This window comes from Gopherus flavomarginatus, chromosome 1 (genome assembly GCF_025201925.1).
Source record: "Gopherus flavomarginatus isolate rGopFla2 chromosome 1, rGopFla2.mat.asm, whole genome shotgun sequence".
In the NCBI taxonomy this organism is placed as follows: domain Eukaryota; kingdom Metazoa; phylum Chordata; order Testudines; family Testudinidae; genus Gopherus; species Gopherus flavomarginatus.
In genome coordinates this window covers 357,454,420-357,473,023 of record NC_066617.1, presented here as the reverse complement: position 1 = coordinate 357,473,023, position 18,604 = coordinate 357,454,420, and the positions used below count along the sequence as shown (strand labels likewise).

Genomic DNA, 18,604 nt, shown 5'->3' with positions numbered 1-18,604 from the left:
AAAGCTATCCTAACATAAATGGCTCTAGTCTAATTACCATTGAAGTCAATGGGAGTCTGTTGAATTCAGTGGAAATTGGATTGGGCCTCACTGATTATTCAAAGGATCTGATCCTGAATTTACTGACGTCAGTGTTCCAGTGGATGCAGGACCAAATCCCTAGTTACATTCCCTATATTCATTGCTTTCCAGCCAGGAGCTCTTAATTGCTCATTAAAGTGGCAGATGTTTTCTTGTATGATATGACAGCAGAGCTTCAAAACTGTGTAAAAACCCTTCTTCCACCACCTTTCTTCACCTGCACAATTTAGGATTAGCGCTTATAACAGGTTTTATCCAGTAGGACATCCTGGTTCCAGGATGATATTGTGATATTTGGTGTCTTAACATTAAGGTGCATCATCATCATGTAGTGATCCAGTAATGTACAGACTACTGACAGAACTTTGCATCTCCTGACATTAACTAATTAACCCTCACAACACCTTCGTGAGATAGGGAAATACGTACTACTATCCTCATTTTACAAATGGGAAAGAAAATGAGATCCAGGCAGGATAAGTGACTCACCCAAAGCCACAGAGGGAGTCAGCGGAAGAGATGGGCTGCGAACTCATGACTTGTCTTAGTGCCCAGTCTTTGATCAGCCCTCTAGAGCAGTGGTTCTCAACACAGAGCTGTGGCCCATGTGACATCCTTGGGGCCATATAAGTAGTACTGGATGCAACCGACATAACACATTCTGGGCTACATATGCAGCTCACAATGGTAAATAAGTTGGGAACCACTGCTCTAGCATGTAGCCCACACTCCAATTTGTTTGTGCACCACTGCAGTCTAATGAGTGGCCCTACAGAATAGAAAAGCCCTACTACCACCACTGAGTTGATAGAAAATCTAATTTTGCTCAAATGATAGAGCTGACAGTCCTGGGTTCTATCTGTTTGTGTTGCAACTGGTGATCCTGCCATCTGTATGCACAGGGGAATAAATGTTACAGTGGTGTCACATTGAGCTGGCTTGGAAAATATCTCATGACACTTTGGCAGCCCTACAAGCCTTAAATATTGAGTCTTTCCCATGTGAACCAGCGCTGCGCTGACCTTAGCAACAATACATCCCAAAGAACTGTAGAGACGGACAAGAGGACAGGAAACCGAGAACAGACCAACAGAGGGAAGGATGCCATGGACGTGGCCATGGAAGAACTTATTTAATAAAACTACAACTGTCAAGCTGCAAGAATATCATTAACAGTCATAATATCAGTGCATAAATAACAGTATCTTAGTGCTTTTCAGCTGTGAGCCAAAGTACTTGAACTAAAATAGCGCAGGAGAGCAGTGAAAGGAAAAACAGCAGTGGAATTAAGGAAGTGGTTGATACAGGGACAGCAACTTGGGGTGCACTGGAACCTTCAGCCTTCAAATATACAAGCTCAAATGTACCTAGTCCCTGTGACTTGAGGATGGGTAGGTCACAATTCTCTCCAGTCACAGCTATGGCTACCAGTCAACATTGGTCCTGTTTCGTACATGTTATACTGAGGAGGCCTAATAAGGTATTGTATAGAAGTCAGTGCTTTCGGATACATGTGCCCTTAAAAAATATCTGCTTAGCATGGTATGGCTGAGGGTTTTGTGCCATGATCTTGTTATACCTTAACAATAAGAAAAATGGCACAGCGCTTGACAAAAATTCAACCTCTCTTCATCACCACACACCCATGTTTTTTCTAGATGGGATGACAAAGACGGGGGGCCTTGGCCTGAGAATCAGGCCAAGCCTTTCACTGGCATTTAAGATTAATTATTTTCAAGGCATTAAGCTCCCTAAAATAACCAGATCTAACCAAGAAGCCACTTTTTCTTGGCTGTCCCACTGCAGATGGGACGCAATAGACTAATTCCCTCAGGGCAAAGTCGTTGATGCCCATGCATTTAAAGCTGTTGGTTTTCAGGCTGGGTTAAGCAGAAATGCTGCACAAACATTAACCAGGGATTGAACAACCAGGAGTGAGTTCTTTTGTCACAGCAGCCACCTATATCAGGTCAACATACTTAGGCCCCTAAATGTGCCTGTCTTTGAAGGCAGAGCACCATAATGCACAGAACATGCAGATTATTATCGAGTATGCACTGACTATGTGCACTGTGCTGTGTAATAGACGTCTGAGGAATGCGCCACCTTCCTGAACAACATGAAAGGGAGAACATACTGAGTGCTCACCAGTGAGCAGAGCAGGAGAAGCACCCAGCAGTTTCAGGAGGTCTGTAGCTGCCTTAAAAGTAAATCTGAACACACAGACGTATTTACTTGGACAGGGTAAAGTCATTGGAAAGTCATGGGAGACGAGAGAGATTCCAGAAGACTGGAAAAGGGCAAATATAGTGCCCACCTAGAAAAAGGGAAATAAAAACAACCCAGGAAACTACAGACCAGTTAGTTTAACTTCTGTGCCAGGGAAGATAATGGAGCAACTAATTAAAGAAATCATCTGCAAACACTTGAAGGTGGTAAGGTGATAGGGAATAGCCAGCATGGATTTGTAAAGAATAAATTGTGTCAAATCAATCTGATAGCTTTCTTTGATAGGATAACGAGTCATGTGGATTAGGGAGAAGCGGTGGATGTGGTATATCTAGACTTTAGTAAGGCATTTGATACGGTCTCGCATGATATCCTTATCGATAAACTAGGCAAATACAATTTAGATGGGGCTACTATAAGGTGAGTGCATAACTGGCTGGATAACCATACTCAGAGAGTAGTTATTAATGGCTCCCAATCCTGCTGGAAAGATATAACAAGTGGGATTCCGCAGGGGTCTGTTTTGGAACCGGCTCTGTTCAATATCTTCATCAACGACTTAAATGTTGGCATAGAAAGTATGCTTATTAAGTTTGCAGACGATACCAAACTGGGAGGGATTGCAACTGCTTTGGAGGACAGGGTCAAAATTCAAAATGATCTGGACAAATTGGAGAAATGGTCTGAGGTAAACTGGACGAAGTTCAATAAAGACAAATGCAAAGTGCTCCACTTAGGAAGGAAAAATCAGTTTCACACATACAGAATGGGAAGAGACTGTCTAGGAAGGAGTATGGCAGAAAGAGATCTAGGAGTCATAGTGGACCACAAGCTAAATATGAGTCAACAGTGTGATACTGTTGCAAAAAAAGCAAACGTGATTCTGGGATGCATTAACAGGTGTGTTGTAAACAAGACACGAGAAGTCATTCTTCCGCTCTACTCTGCGCTGATTAGGCCTCCACTGGAGTATTGTGTCCAGTTCTGGGCACCGCATTTCAAGAAAGATGTGGAGAAATTGGAGAAGGTCCAGAGAAGAGCAACAAGAATGTTTAAAGGTCTTGAAAACATGACCTATGAAGGAAGGCTGAAAGAATTGGGTTTGTTTAGTTTGGAAAAGAGAAGACTGAGAGGGGACATGATAGCAGTTTTCAGGTATTTAAAAGGGTGTCATCCGGAGGAGGGAGAAAACTTGTTCACCTTAGCCTCTAATGATAGAACAAGAAGCAATGGGCTTAAACTGCAGCAAGGGAGATTTAGGTTGGACATTAGGAAAAAGTTCCTAACTGTCAGGGTAGTTAAACACTGGAATAGATTGCCTAGGGAGGTTGTGGAATCTCCATCTCTGGAGATATTTAAGAGTAGGTTAGATAAATGTATATTAGGGATGGTCTAGACAGTATTTGGTCCTGCCATGAGGGCAGGGGACTGGACTCGATGACCTCTCGAGGTCCCTTCCAGTCCTAGAGTCTAGAGAGTCTAGGGTGGGATACTTTGATTACCAACTCCAAGTCTTGTTCCCAGTCACAGCAGTGTTACAGTAGAGATGTTTGCATTTGACTGAATGTTCTAGCGTGGAATTAATGCAATCACTTGCACAATGGGACTGTCACACGGAACAGCTCATCTGCTATTGTATCTGTCGTGCCACTGACATCAGTTATAAAATGCCCAGGCTGTTCCTGTTTCAGCTCCCTGGCTTTCAAGATATACAGTAGCATCCTAATAGTACGTGGCCATTTGACAAGTTCAACTTCCCTCCAGCCTGGTAGATGTGAAGAGAAAATAAATCTCTGATCACGCATCTTCTGGTGAATTCCCAAAGCTCTGAGTACACATGCATGCAGGCTACAAGTCACACAAACAGGGCATGTATCGATTTACTGTGAGCACAGAACCTGCTCTAACATCCATTCAGATCAACAGGAGTCTTTCCATTGACTTCAGTGGGCTTTGAATCAGGCCCAATATTTTGTTAAGTTTCCTGTCTGAAGCTGGCTTCAGTTTCAGCTCTATAATAATTACATTGTTTGAGAGGCCTGCCTGTCCTAAAATGTGCGGTGGTACTGCTGTGTGCTGTTAAAATAGCTGTTGTGATGCACACCAGAGGTGGCTGCATTCCACTGGTGGGCGAAATGAACCTAAAGGGTTAATAAATTAAAGGGGCATTGTAAGGCCAATAATCATATCTTGTTAAAAAAAAAAGAGTCTTATCTGTGTTAATGATAATATTTTAGAGCATTAAAATTGGAAGAATTTTTAAAATGTTATTTGTCTCCCAATGCATATGCCATTTTTGTTGTTAAATTTGCAAATCCCTTCAACTGGGCAAGTGAGAATAGCTGAATCAGTTTTGCTTTTGTTTCCATTTATTTCCACTTCCTGAGTCTCAAGAAGTACCACAGTGCTGCAATGTTTAGACTACAAGGGTTGTGAATATCCTGTTAATGGGACTCTTGAATTTAATGGGAATCTTTACACTGACTTCTGTGGTCTTAGGACCAGCCCCACTGAGCTCTGCGATGAAAGGGATTATAGAAGTGCAACGTATCGTGCTCTTCTTGTATTGTCTCACTGCAAAAAGATTCAGATGCTGTAGGCAGGACAGAGTAGCTTGCTGGCAACAAAGCACTCACAGACCTATGAAAGACAGAGATCTATGCTGGCCCCATTAGTATTCTTTTTATTTGGACCATTATGATACCTGCTTTATTTTTCCTGCAAAATACCACCATGGCAGCCTTGCAAAATATGATCAACAGCCTTTTGCAGGTAAAGGGTAGAAGAGTAGAAGATGTCCCTGGGCTGGTAAAATTTCTGGACTGTTTTGCAAGGCAGCATAACGGTCTCAAAGAGCAGCATCCTACAACGGGATCCACTTGGGTCATGCAGTGCTCATTACAGGATGGGGGCAGGGGCAGATCTGGAAGAGCTGTTAATGCCCAAACAATAATAATTAGCAATAATTATTTTCTTGCATAGGGGTGGGAACTTGGGGTATGGGGCAGGGGGTGGTGCTGCAGCATCCCTAAGTTTTACACTGAGCTCTGCTCCTGGCCCCACACTTGGGGTCTTGGCTGCCAGCTCCAGGGCTCCTCTCCTGTCCCCGTGCCTCCCCAGACTCAGCCCCCTTGCCCCTGTCTGGGTCCCCCCTCTTGGGGAGACATGGCCCTGCTCCTGGTCCCAGCTCTGGGGGGTGAGGGGGTCAGACAGGGGTAAGGGAGCTGGCTTTCAGCACCCCCACTATTAAAAGTGTTCCAGTGCCACTGGCTTCTTGTTGATGCTGAAGGAACTTTATTTAAAAACTGAAAAAGAACCAACTCATTGGCAAAGCTGTGCTCCCCACTCAGAGTGAAATGCCTCCCAAAATAGAATGCCCAGACAAAGCCCTGCGCCCCACTGAGGGCCTTCATCTGGGTCCTCTGCCCTGGATTGAATGTCTTAAGGCACCTGATGGGCCTGATTCTCCTATTGCTTACACTGCACTATAATCAGGAGTAGCTCCACTGATGTCAATGGTTTGAGCTGTATGAGCCCCCTCTCAATGTGTAAACATGGCTCAGTATTTTAACTCTCCTTCTGAGGCATCCTCATAGCGAACATGTGGACTGGGCTTACAAGCCTGGGGCCAAACACCGCTGCCCTTCGGAGCCCTGAGGCAAGGCTAGACCTCAATTTCACAGCAGGGCACTGTCCCAAAATAGGGCTTAGGCGGGACACAGGTCCTCATTCTGGCCCTCTCTGCAGGGGTAAATTCCACCCAGGCAGCTACCATGAAGCCCTTGGATGGAATGACCCCTGAGATGAAGTTCGCTGATCGTTGAATATTGGGAGAGAGCTTGACACTGTCACTCGTTCTGGAGCAGATACTTAATGTGAATAAGTCAGTCCAGGCTCAGGGAGAATTAATTAATGTCTGTTCGAAGGCACCAGATGGTCAGTCCTGGAGACAGACATTCTCTATGGATGCATAGGCCAGGCACGGTTTACTGCCATCCTGCCCTGCCAATAGACCTCAGCCCTATCCTGGGGAACAGAGGGTGTTCAGCCTTTGTATGTATTGTTCTGCATACAGTGGGCTCACCTCAAAGCCCCACAGCACCAGGTGATACATTTCATTCGGCTAGTGGCTTTCATAATGATGCTTCTAGGATTGCACCCGGAGTTATACAATTAAGGCAAATGTTTGTGTAATGTGTAATGAAAGCATTGGAGAAATGTGAATGGCATCATTTATAGTGTCAGTCTGGGCTATGTTATCTGTGGCGTGCTCCTGTATGTTTCATTCTGTGTCTTTTAATAATCGGGCGTTGGGTTTGTTTTTAATTGGCATTCCAATTTGAAAGTGTTTGCAAATATCATGCTATGACTGTGCATTTGTAATACACTGGCCCCGTGTGTGCGCGTATGTTATCATGTCTCCCTCTAATAGCGAGCCTGTGACTACAGCAGCCAGCTACTTACTACTAATGGAGAAACTCCTTTTACTCAAGTGGTAGGGACCCGTGTTTTTGTTGCTGGCAGTTCTGCATACTATCCCCTGCTGACGATGGCAGTGTCTGTATGTGGCTTTAGTTCAGCACACATGCAGCTTGGCAGTCATATGAGCATGAGGCTGCAAGGAAATGCACAGCTTCTACTTGTAAACATGACGTGTACATGATTTTATAGAGGTGCATTGGCAATCCATCACGATAGCTGCTTCACAGGCATGCTGTTTGTGTATGCCCAATAGCAGTGCTGGCTACAGTCAAAGAACCAGGATTGGCACCACTACGACATTAGAACCAGCCTTGCAGTGTTCACTACTCTACTGTTTTTGCGTCAGTGCAACACAATATATACGTGATGTTGTCTTGACCATCCCCACCACATGTTACTCAGCCAGAGTTAGCACATTCAATGAGCATTCGGTGGCTAACAGAGCTGGTTGGGAATTTCCCTTCAGAATGGTTTTCTGATGGAAAATGCCCATTTTGCAAAATCACAATTTTTTTTTGGTTGGAAAATTTCAATTTTGCCAAAAAATTTCAATTTTCCATTTGCAAAAATCAAAATGTCATTTCCCCAGCTGTTGGCCTGGAAGGCTTCTGCTGTTTCGCTTTCTGCCTGTGGGGAGAAAGTGAAAATGACAAGAGCCTTCCCGGGTGGGCAGCTGGGAAGTCAAAAAATGCCATTTTCAGTTCTCCCTCTGACTTCCTGAAAATCCCTTCCTATGAAAATGTCATTTTGGACTTTTGATCCCAATTCAGGACAATTACAAAAACAAAAAATGAACTTTTTCATGGGAATGGAGTTTCATTTTCTGGCCAGTTTTAGGTCACTCAAGTGATGGGACTGCCCTGACTCCTCGTGGGAGACTATTCCCCAGGTGAAGATCTCAGCAGTAGCCTATATTTCTTTCACTCAACTCCACTGCATTACACCTAGCTCTCCCTCCTTGGGCCTCTTCAACAATTCCACTCCTTCCTTGGTAGAGTAGCTACGCTCGCCAGATCCGTGTCGACAGTCCCATATCCCATTCCCCTTACTCATCATGAAGCCATACAAGTCACACATGGGCCTAACTCTCCACTCAGACTCAGGGGAGTCTTGTCCTGCTCCCATTGCAATCAATGGCAAAGCTTCCACTGATTTCAACGGCAGCAGAATTGTCTCCCAATGAGGCTGCAAACGCTGCCGCCCTGGGTAGAAGTTGGCCCTCAGGGTCGGATCCAGAGCCTACTGAAGTCAGTGAAAGGATTCCCATTGAGTTCAAGCCTCTAGCTCTTTAATTCTGCTTTCACAAAGCCGATCCTGCCAGCCCTTTCGTTTTGGGGAGCTTTGAACCCCCCACCCCCACCCCACCAACACCCATTTAAAAAGAAGAGGCACCTCTTGCTGTTTGATACATTATGTGTGTGCTAGGGGGGAGGAGAGGTCAGCCCTGGAGGTCTACGTTTGTCTCAACCCGTCCGTCAGTCTGGGTGCTTTGCAAGCTACAGGTATTGGCACACAAGCCATGCCGCCTGATGGAGAAGCGCCCCCTGCAGGTTACAAAGGCATGTCGGTCATTATTGACAAGCGATTTGATAATAAAACAAGTACATATTAAACCTGGCAGTTGCCCATTTTTTGAAGAGGTTGAAGAGGTCAGGACCACCATACGGTATGGAGCGGGAATCCGTGTCCTGTAAAGGATGCCACCAAACCAGTATACATTCGGCACAGTTCAGGTGTACAGTATGGAAGAAGACTGAGAGAGATACTACAGTGTTAGCAGGTACAAGGTGGCTTTAATAACAGCTGTAAGCAAAAGACATGCAGGGCATTTATGACCCCAGTATTGCTAAGTTTTAAGTTCCTGAACAGTATATCCAGCAGCTAAAGTAACAGCACAAACCCAGCCACTGCAAGTAGTTGGTCTTTGTCACTGGCAAACAATATCTGCCAAGTCTTCCCCTGAAATGAAGTTTCTTTTTAAAAAAAGACCCAAACAACAGTACTGTAGCAATGCAACCCCAAAGTGAGCTCGCATACCCAGTGGAACCCCAGCCTGGGAAAACCTGTTGGACATTTGCCTGTCTGGATGGCTGTCCCCATCTGCCCCGTCCATTACTGCTTCATGCTCTTAACAGGCTCTGCTGATTGCCGGACATCGGTCCACTCCTGCATGGTGTTCTGCAGGGCTTGTGTCTTCTCTTTGTCAACCTGCACATAATCGACCTTCTCATCTGAGGCAACTGACGATGTGGAGGGCTGGGTATAGAGGAGGAGAACACAGCATGATGCAATGATAGTACATCTAGTCCACTGTGCTGGCCTCATCTCTGTCCTCTTGTACAATCTCACCCCTCATACTGTACGAGCCTTCTCCTCTGCAGCTCTTGCTATCTGGAACCACCTGCCTATATCTCAGCCTGGGTAGCTCTTCATTTATATTACTTGCAAATCCCTTCTTTAGATTCCTCTTATTTCTTAATGAGGCCTTGATCAAAAAACTCCTATTGATATAATAGGCTTTGGATCAGGCCCAAAGTGAGAGCCTGGTCTGAAAGAAGAGTGTAAAATGGTACCCTGAGTTTCCATGTTTATTGTCTCTCAGCGACTCTGCGTCAAAAGTGCTCAGTTTACAAGCAAAACAATATTGCTTTCTAACTGCCAGCACTGCAAACGCAGCCTGGGATCTAAGAGTCCAACGGGATTCTTTTCTTCTCACTAAGCAACTGTTAGCGACACAGTAGAAGGACTAGAATCCAGCTCCCCCTCTCTTAGCTGTGTTGGCTCTGCAGGGCTAACAAGGAGTAAAAGATTATTTTTGTCATTCAAAGAAGCAGGTACGGCTCCAAATTCACAGAAGGAGCAGATCTGCTGAGTGAGACGATGCTGTTTTTACATAGCAAAGAATCCTGTGGCGTCTGTTAGTCTATAAGGTGCCACAGGATTCTTTGCTGTTTTTACATAGTTGCTTTTCACAGTACTTTAATTTTCTTTTCCCTCTGCAGTTGCTTAACTCTTTTAGAGAAACACAATTGAAAATCCCAGATCCAAACTTTGGAGGTTCAGAAAATCTTAAACTGAATCCAGATTAGATTTTTGTGGCTTTATGCCACCTCTCGAGTGTGTGTATTGTTTTGTTCTGTAATCCATGTAGTTGGCATGGAAGACACTATATAGCATGCAGGTGCATTGCATTTAAGATAGATATTTGAATATATTGAAGAGCCACTAATTTCATTCCATGTTATCTAGAAGCCATTTTGCTGGTGTTTCCCATCACTGGTCCATCTGCTCCTGCCAGCTAGTCCTCATCTGGCAGCATCATAACTGGCTCAGCAGAATTTGGCTCATAGATAGAACCTTCACTTTTCAAAAGTGACTTGTGATTTTGATGCTCAGCTTGATGCACTGTAAGGGCAGCCTGATTTTCCGTGGCTGAGTGCTCAGCACCTTCTAAAAAGCAGTCGCCTTCAAGGTGTCTCAAGTTGGGCATCTGAATCACACGTCATTCTGGATAATTTACACCAGGGCACTTTGGAGATCCTGCATCTGAAAATGTAAGAAAGGAATGAGGGGACCTAATTCAGCTCCCATAGAAAGGGGCATCTTCCTGTTGACTTCAGTGCAAGCTGAATTAGGCCTAATATAGGATCTATAGAAGGTGGGCCAAATTCCGCTCTCATTTACAGCCATAAAAGCCATTGCCTCCAATGGTCTTAGTTACACCTCCAGTACAGCTGCGGGTACGTGAGTAAGGATGGACTTTGGACTAGAATAATACACAGAGCCAGATCCAATACCACTGACATAACTGAAGCAGTGTCTCAGCCGAGAATCAAGCCCCTACTGTTTGTTGAGCCGGTTTCAAAGCATTAAAAATACATAATATTTAATTAAAAATTAAAAAAAAAAACCCCAAGATACCTTTCTGTTTGGCCCAGGTGAGTTTGGCTGGAAGTCCAGGGCTAGATAATCCACGCTCCCCGAACTCTTTTTCGCTGCTGGGCTGTTGGTGCCACTAGGAACCGGAGAAGCAGAAACAGGATTTTGCTAATGTAGGAAAGAGGTGGGAGAAAAAAAGGGTTAATAAAACAAGGAGAATACAAGGGACCTAAAACCGAAATCCCACACTGGTAGCACTTTAAGCGAGAGCCTGGCCTGAATTCTCCCCTCACTTACCCCTCTGCAATTTTTTCATAGATTCATAGACTTAAGGTCAGAACGGACCAATTTGGGTCAAGAGCCATGAGAACAGCACAGTGGACTGAATTTAATGGGGTTCTATAGCCCAAATCACGTGCTTAACTTGATGCACTTCAATGGAACTACTCACATGCTTGAAGTTAAACATATGCTTAAGTGCTTTGCTGGAACCAGGCCATAGCATGGCCATAATTGGGCCCAGAATCATCATTACACTTTGCTACACTGCACTGCAGGTCTGGGAAATGTGTGCACACTCTGAATACATTTCCCAGCATGACAAAGAGTTCTGTGCAAACTTAAATACAATTGATTAATAATAGGTCATAGGGTAGCAGTTTGTAAGAGACACAAATTCTCCTGTCTCTTTCATCAATGTCACTGGTAATAGCAGCTGGGAACCTGCCTTTTCATGCTTGGGGCAGTATAGATGGCTCCTGCCCTCCCCCTCCCCACCACACAGTCAGAGAATGCCAGCACTTCCTGTGGGAGAAGGGTCTAAAATCAATCTAAAAATAAACAGGTACGATAAAATGTGGCATGGAAGTAAAATAATAGAGTTTTTGGTCCTCCAGTTCCCAGAGAGGACCATGATATGATGCAGAGTAGTACTTAATAAAGGGAGGGTCATTTTTGAGTTTTCTGGTGCGGGAGGAAGAAGCACACGGCATGTCTTGTCCACTCTCATTCTCTGCTCCCACAACATAAAACAGGATGTTTCATACAGATACATGTTAGAATGCCACATTACAAACAACCGCCCTGTAATCCATAAGGATATATACTGTCCTTATCACCACAGATATGAATATCTTTAACACTACGGTCACTACCTGTGGTTTGCATTTATAGAGCCCAAGTCACTACAGGACATAGGTGCCTTGCTTAGGAAGCTCGACAGCGCTAACAGGACTTACCATGGCCACGTAGTTTTCCTCGCTGTCTCCCGAGTCAGTGCTGGTGATGCTCTGGGTGGAGACTGGGCGGCAGTATTGTGAGGCGCTGGAGTTGAAAGTCTGGCTGTAATGAGAGGTGCCGCTGGGTTAGTTACAGCGCAGGACCCCACTGCTCACCACTTACTAGGGATGGGGTCAGAGTTGCAGAGCTGGGATCCAAGTCTGAACTCTCCTGCAGCTCATGGATGAGATCCAGGGTTTTGGTGGCACTTAAGAAGGACCATTTCTAAAGTTTGTCTCCACAACGCAAGCTTCCCATAGTTCAGGGAGGATTCAGATTTGGGCCTTTAGCTCTGGCTTATTTCTGTTTAATATCACTGTGTTTCTGTATGTCGCCTCAATTCTCCTGCTATCATATTACTAGAGTCCAGGCTCCATAAAGTCGTTTATCTCACAGGATGTATTTAATTGCAATCCCCTTATGACAGCACATAGAGCCCCGAGCTTCTTGTGCCATTTCCCCTCCATACTAATCACAGCTTCAAGTTTGCGTTTACTGTGCAGTAGCCTACTTGCATTTTGATGGAAGGCTAAACCTTGAAGGCCTCATCTTGTTTTCAGTCAACCAGATCTAATTACTGTATAAGGAATAACATAATGCAATCAGAGTCTGTTACTGAAGTCCCCCTCTTAAAAAGCTATTGGTTGCCTTGCAGTAAAAAAGGGTCATAAAATTAGTCGATAAGAGAAAAATCCATTAGCTTCTGTGGGGTCAGGCGTCCCGTCAATCAAAACCCAAGCTCTGTATGGTTCCTAATGTAGTGATCTCAGCACACAGCTCTCATGCTCTGCAGTCAGTCTCCAAACAATCCAATTTATTATAACAGTCATAAAAGCTAATGTCCTCATATAGGACAATGTCAGACTATGAACTAGTGGCAGAACTGGAGTTGTGTGAATCCCGGCACTTTTGGCTTAGAGGGTTTGGTATGAAGCTCTTTGGTTAAAATTTGCAGAGTTCCTCACAGCTGAGCTTTGCTTTAAGGGCTCTGAAAGCAAAATTCAGTCAAAACCTTCTGAGTGCCATCCTGTTTTGCATTGACACTGTGGGTTTTAGTTAGTTTTGATATGAAATCATATATTGACTCCAGGGTTCATCTGAGTCTGGGCTCACTCCAAGGTTTTGTAAACCTCAGCCAGCCAATGGCAACCCTTGCTCTGAGTTTGGACCAAAACTATCTGACTTAGGCGTGGTTTGGTTTAGGCACAATTCTGAAAAGCAGAACAATCGCCAAATGAGATTAAACTTTGGACTTTTGGTAATTAGCACTTTGTAATACACTGGATTTCAATGTGGACTTTGAGGCAATTCTCCTGTATTCACAGAGTTTTATCATACCACCAGGTAGAAAATTAGCAAATGCTGACACATTTCTCTGGATGGGCTAGAACTGGGGCCAAGACTGGGATTTCAGATCTGAACATCAATATGCTTTGAGAAAGTCTGATCCAGATCGAAACTTTGCAGCTGGCCCCTGCTTATAAAACAGACTAAGCAAAAATCCTGAATCCAGACATCCTCAAGCTTTTAGGGAAATTCAGATCTGGCTCCAGACTTTGCAGCTAGGGCCCATCTCCAGCTCAGAATCAAAATACAAATCTTGCAAGATAGAAGACACATCCCATTAACAGAAAGAGACATTAAGGAAACCAGCACAACAAGAACCCAAAGGCGCTTTTTGGTGCTGCCTACACTGGAGATCTAGGGTTAGTTACATCTCAGTCACACTGGTGTAAATCCAGCGTCTCCATGGACTGCAATGGCCATATTCCAGAATGACGCAGGTATTACTGAGACTAGAATGTGGCTCCTGTTGCATTCGCTATGCCATCACAATCTATCACCCTGAAGCTAAGTACGTCCAGCTAATGAGGACATGGCCTGAGCTTGGTCCATGATGGTGTTGCAGGAGTTAAGACTCCCCCCAATATACTCACGTTGGTCTGGACCAAGATTTGGTGACCGGCGATTTGAAGGGAAGCTCATCGATAACCGTGGTGTTCCTAAGGTCCAGAGGCGTTGGCTTTGCTGTCACAGAAGAAGGATTTATTCATCAGTGAACACGTTCTTTAAACCCTCCCTAACACTAAGTCATTGTATTTTAAAAAATAAAATGCAAAGGCCTCCACAATCACATGGATGACCTACACCTCCCCCAGCAGTCATCCTTGCTGTCAAGGGAGTATTCCCAGCCACAACGTTCCTGCAGTCATTCATGCGGGGTTGCGGGAAATCAGAGCAGATTTCATCCCTCCCATGTGCACATCCCCACTCCCACTGGCTCCAATGGGAATTCCGTTGTATGGGCCCCAGAGGGGTGAATGTGTCTTCTATGGGAATGATAGGACCCCAAAACACCCAGCAGGACAGCATGTAGGTGTGGCTTATTAAAGAAACACTGATGCCCGTTAGACTCGGAAAAGCCTTCCTCTGTTCATCGTCAGTCAGAAATTAACATTATCAACATGCCACTTAGTTGCAGTGGGCTTTGACCAGAAGGTTTTCCATGGAGCATTTTAAAAGGAAATCTGCCCTGTAACATGTAGCTCATTACAAAGGAGAGGAGAGTGCTGCTGTCCAGAAAGAATGGGAATAACTAACTGTAATAATACAGCACTTTGTAACAATAGGCGGCTACCATGTTGATACTGTGAAAAAAGACAACTAAGGGAGGATATGACAGAGGTCTATAAAATCATGAATGGTGTGGAGAAAGTGAATAAGGTATTTACCCCTTCATATAACACAAGAACCAGGGGTCACCCAGTGAAATGAATAAGAGATAGGTTTAAAACAAACATAAGGGAATACTTCTTCATGTGACGCACAGTCAACCTGTGGAACTCATTGCCAGGGGATGTTGTGAAGGACAAAAGTATAACTGGGTTCAAAAAAGAACTAGATACGTTCAAGGAGGACAGGTCCATCAGTGGCTATTAGGCAAGATGGTCAGGGATGAAACCCTATGCTCTGGGTATCCCTAAGCCTCTGGCTGCCGGAAGCTGGGAGTGGACGACAGGGGATGGATCACTCAATAACTGACTTGTTCTGTTCACTCCCTCTGAAGCACCTGGCATTGGCCACTGTCAGAAGACAGGATACGGGCCAAGATGGACCATTGGTCTGACCCAGTATGGTCGTTCTTATGTTCTTAAAACACAGACTAGTGGCCTGATCCTGTCATGTGCTGTGCACCTCGTGCCTGTTCAACAGCACCCTCACACATTCAGTATCTCACAGAGCCATAGATTTTATGCCCCAAAGCACCCATTAGAGCATCTAGTCTGAATTCTTATGTAACACAGGCCAGAGAATTTACCCAGCGATTCCTGCATTTCATCCCCACCGCACTGGGCTGCAGCTTCCATCTGAATGTGTGAGAAACCAGGAGACTTTCCAAGGTGCTCTGAATTCCAGTCTGTTATTTTATTTTCAAAATGGTGAATTTAATAAAACGGTTAATTAATCAGTTACGACAATTGAAAAATGTGATAGCTTAATAGGTCTCCTGCTGTTTCCTAAACTCAGATGATTATTGGTGTTATGGCACAGGCTACAGAGACAGTGCTAGGTGCTGTACATACCCATAGAGTACATCTCCACTTTGGGCTAGAGATATAACTTCCAGAGCAAGGAGACATACCCGCATGAGCTCTGATGGAGCTAGCACGCTAAAAGTAGAATGCAACCACCATGGTTAGCTGTGCAAGCACGTACCTTGGGCAGCTAGCCCCTTCCACTGCTTGTTCTGCCATGGCTGCACTTTATTTTCAGTGCGCTAGCCAAGTCAGAACCAGCAGGGGTATGTCTCCTCAATTACACTGCCAGCTCCAAGTGTAGAAGTACCCATAGCAAGAAATAGTCCCTGCTGCAAGTCTAAACAGAACTGGTATCCCCATTTTACAGCGGGGGACTAAGAGACTAGCAAAAGGTCATCCAGGAAGCCTGAGACAGAATCAGGGCTTGAACCTACAGTGCCAGATGCCAGGGCCTTAATCACACCACCTCCTGCCCCTCAGAGAGCTGTGGTGCCCAGTGACCTAATCTACATGAGGAGGATGGAGCTGTGTACTGTATTTCCTGCTTGGAGCTTTCAGTATAATGGCAGGTTCTGGGGACAGACCATGCACAGCTATTAAGGCAGTGCTGTTCCAGCTCCCTTTGAAGACAATGGGGATGTTAGCAGGCCCATAGTCATACGTGACTGGTGTGTCAAGTAGCTGATTTGAAGGTACATTTTTTTGGTATACAGATTACTTGCTATGCAGCCGATGAAGTGGTATTCACCCACGAAAACTCATGCTCCAATACGTCCGTTAGTCTATAAGGTGCCACAGGACTCTTTGCTGCTTTTACAGATCCAGACTAACACGGATACCCCTCTGATACTTGCTATGGGACAGATTTCTTCTGTTTCTTAAAGAAGGAGGGAGTGGGACCAAGGACCTTCCCCATTATAGGGCCTTGTGTAAAGGCCAGGAAGAATTTGATTTATTATCCATAAGGGCTATTAAGGTTGTTCCATTCCTGGAGATGGAAGAGGAATAGAGAGGGGTTGGGATTGGGGCTAAGGCTCTGTCCCCATACACAGATCCTGGTTAGAGCTGCTCAGAAATTGGGATTTTTGTTTCATGGTAAATTCCAAAACTTCAGTTTTTACCCCAAAATCAAATTGAAAAACCAAACTCTTGTTTGGTTCTCATGGAACAAAAATTCCCCCCAAATTTTCGATTTGAAAAAAGGTAAAAAAGTTAAATTTTTTAGACGTTTATATTCTGTTCCATAAGTAATGTTCCGAGTTGCTCTAAGAGTGGCCAGTGCAGCTGGCTGGCTGTGCTTGGGCAGGGACCAGTGCTCTGCACAGGGCCATGGCAGTCAATATGTGCTGGAGAGCTCTGGAAGGCAGTGCGTGCCCCTCCCCGTGTTTGCCACTGTTCCCCCATGGTTATGTGGCACAATCTGATACCTCTATTTAGCTGTCTGAAGTATTATAATTAGTCATAGTGGAGTTCCTGTGAAGATTCCCCTCAAGTACAGGTGTTTCTGTCCAAGGAACTGGTCTTACCTTTCCGGTCGGGTTTGAGGTTGCGGTTGACCGGTGGGGGCTGGATTTCACTCAGCCGCCTGTGGCACTGGGAAGTGGCTCCTCCTTTATGGACTGGGAGGGTCGTCGAGGACAATCCCAGGAGGTCAAAGTGGTGCGGACCAGGGCTCATGGGGATGTAGAGATTCTGGGAATTGTCATTGGTTTTCTCCATGTTCAGCAGGGACGAGGAGCCTGGGTTCATTGGGACATAATTGTCCTCGGAGTCAGCACTGTGGGAGCGAGCCACTGCGGCTCTGGCTTGCTGGAAAGCACAGGGGAGGTCAAGGGTCAAGAAGATATTTAGTGAGGTATGGAATACAAGCAGCAGTGTTCAGAGTTACTAGGCCCCAGGGTGTAATCCCTCCCTAGCACAGTGAGCAAACATTTACACTGGAGATGGGTTCAAAGCTGCCAAATCCACATCAGCCATTGGATCTGAACAACAAACAGTTCCCAGTTCAGGGGAGTTCTGGTGCTGATCCTCAACCTCTCTTTGCTCCTATTCAGCCGTAATTTCTGGGCTAGCCTTTACTGCTAGAGAGAGGCAGAGTCACCTTTAATATTACAATTGATTTCCAGCATTGCCTAAGGTGTGCTAGGCACTTTCCAGACAGGGAAAGAGGAAACAATCCTTGCCCCAAGGAGCTGACAGTTCCTGTCCTCCTTAGCAGCTGTCCTTTCCCGACCCAAGTGCTCCGTAGCACCTGTCAGCTTTCCTCCAGCTCCTGGTTTTAATTATCCCCCTGTGCTAGTTTCCATTTGGGTTAAGGTGAAGCCCATCCCTTTGGTATCAGGTCTCCTCCTTTCCTTAAGGGATCTCCAATAAATGCAAACCTCCCTCTTCAACATCTTCTCATCCTCGCTTTGAGACCCTGATGGTTCCCTGACTAGCTGGCCCAGGTGTGGCCCAGCATCCAAATTTAGCTTCCAAGACCTCCTTCCTACACCTCCCTATGTCATTTGTACCAATATGTATCACAACCACAGGATCTTCCCCAGCACTCTGTGGAAGTTTGTCTAGATGTCCATTGAGACCCAACTTCAGAGCTAGTAGAGAAGTAAACAAGGCCACCTCACCACATTTCCAATTATCAGTATTTCTAGTGACCATGTCTCCAACCACAACTCTATCCAGTCTCCGGATGTGACCTCAGTACTTGAGGAATGATCAATTTCCTCTACCTCTCCTGGAAGGCAGGTCCCATCCATTGGCTCCTCCACTCCACCTTAGCCACCTCCCATCATGACACTGGCTCCCTCACAGGAATGGTCAGGACAGCCTGCTGTGAGGTGGACTGGCTTTACAGTGTCCCTATAATGTCCTGCAAATAACTCTGCCTCTCAATATGTCCGTTAGTCTATAAGGTGCCACAGGACTCTTTGTCGCTTTTTATAGAACCAGACTAACATGACTACCCCACTGATGCAAACTTTAGACTGAACTGAACCTTCTCGGAAGTTAGAAAATACTTCAGCTAACTCTGTTTCTCATGCATCTCTGCATGTCCTGGCTCCAGCTGTGATAGAAATGCAGAGTGAAAGGCTGGTTTAATGGTATTTCCAGTTCAA

General features: G+C 45.2%; 1 protein-coding gene across 3 annotated transcripts in view; it reads right to left on the bottom strand.

Moving 5' to 3' along the window:
• Nucleotides 1-7,210: 7,210 nt before the first annotated feature.
• GAB2 (GRB2 associated binding protein 2) overlaps nucleotides 7,211-18,604 on the bottom strand; it is a 186,642-nt gene continuing 175,248 nt past the window's right edge. For all 3 annotated transcript variants that reach the window (XM_050941159.1, XM_050941176.1, XM_050941168.1), the window contains exons 6-10: nucleotides 17,015-17,297; nucleotides 13,887-13,977; nucleotides 11,910-12,012; nucleotides 10,714-10,839; nucleotides 7,211-9,048 (exon numbers count right to left, since the gene is read on the bottom strand). In XM_050941159.1, coding sequence (XP_050797116.1) covers nucleotides 8,905-9,048; nucleotides 10,714-10,839; nucleotides 11,910-12,012; nucleotides 13,887-13,977; nucleotides 17,015-17,297 — 747 coding nt within the window. In that variant the 3' untranslated portion in view covers nucleotides 7,211-8,904. The remainder of the gene's footprint in view (nucleotides 9,049-10,713; nucleotides 10,840-11,909; nucleotides 12,013-13,886; nucleotides 13,978-17,014; nucleotides 17,298-18,604) is intronic.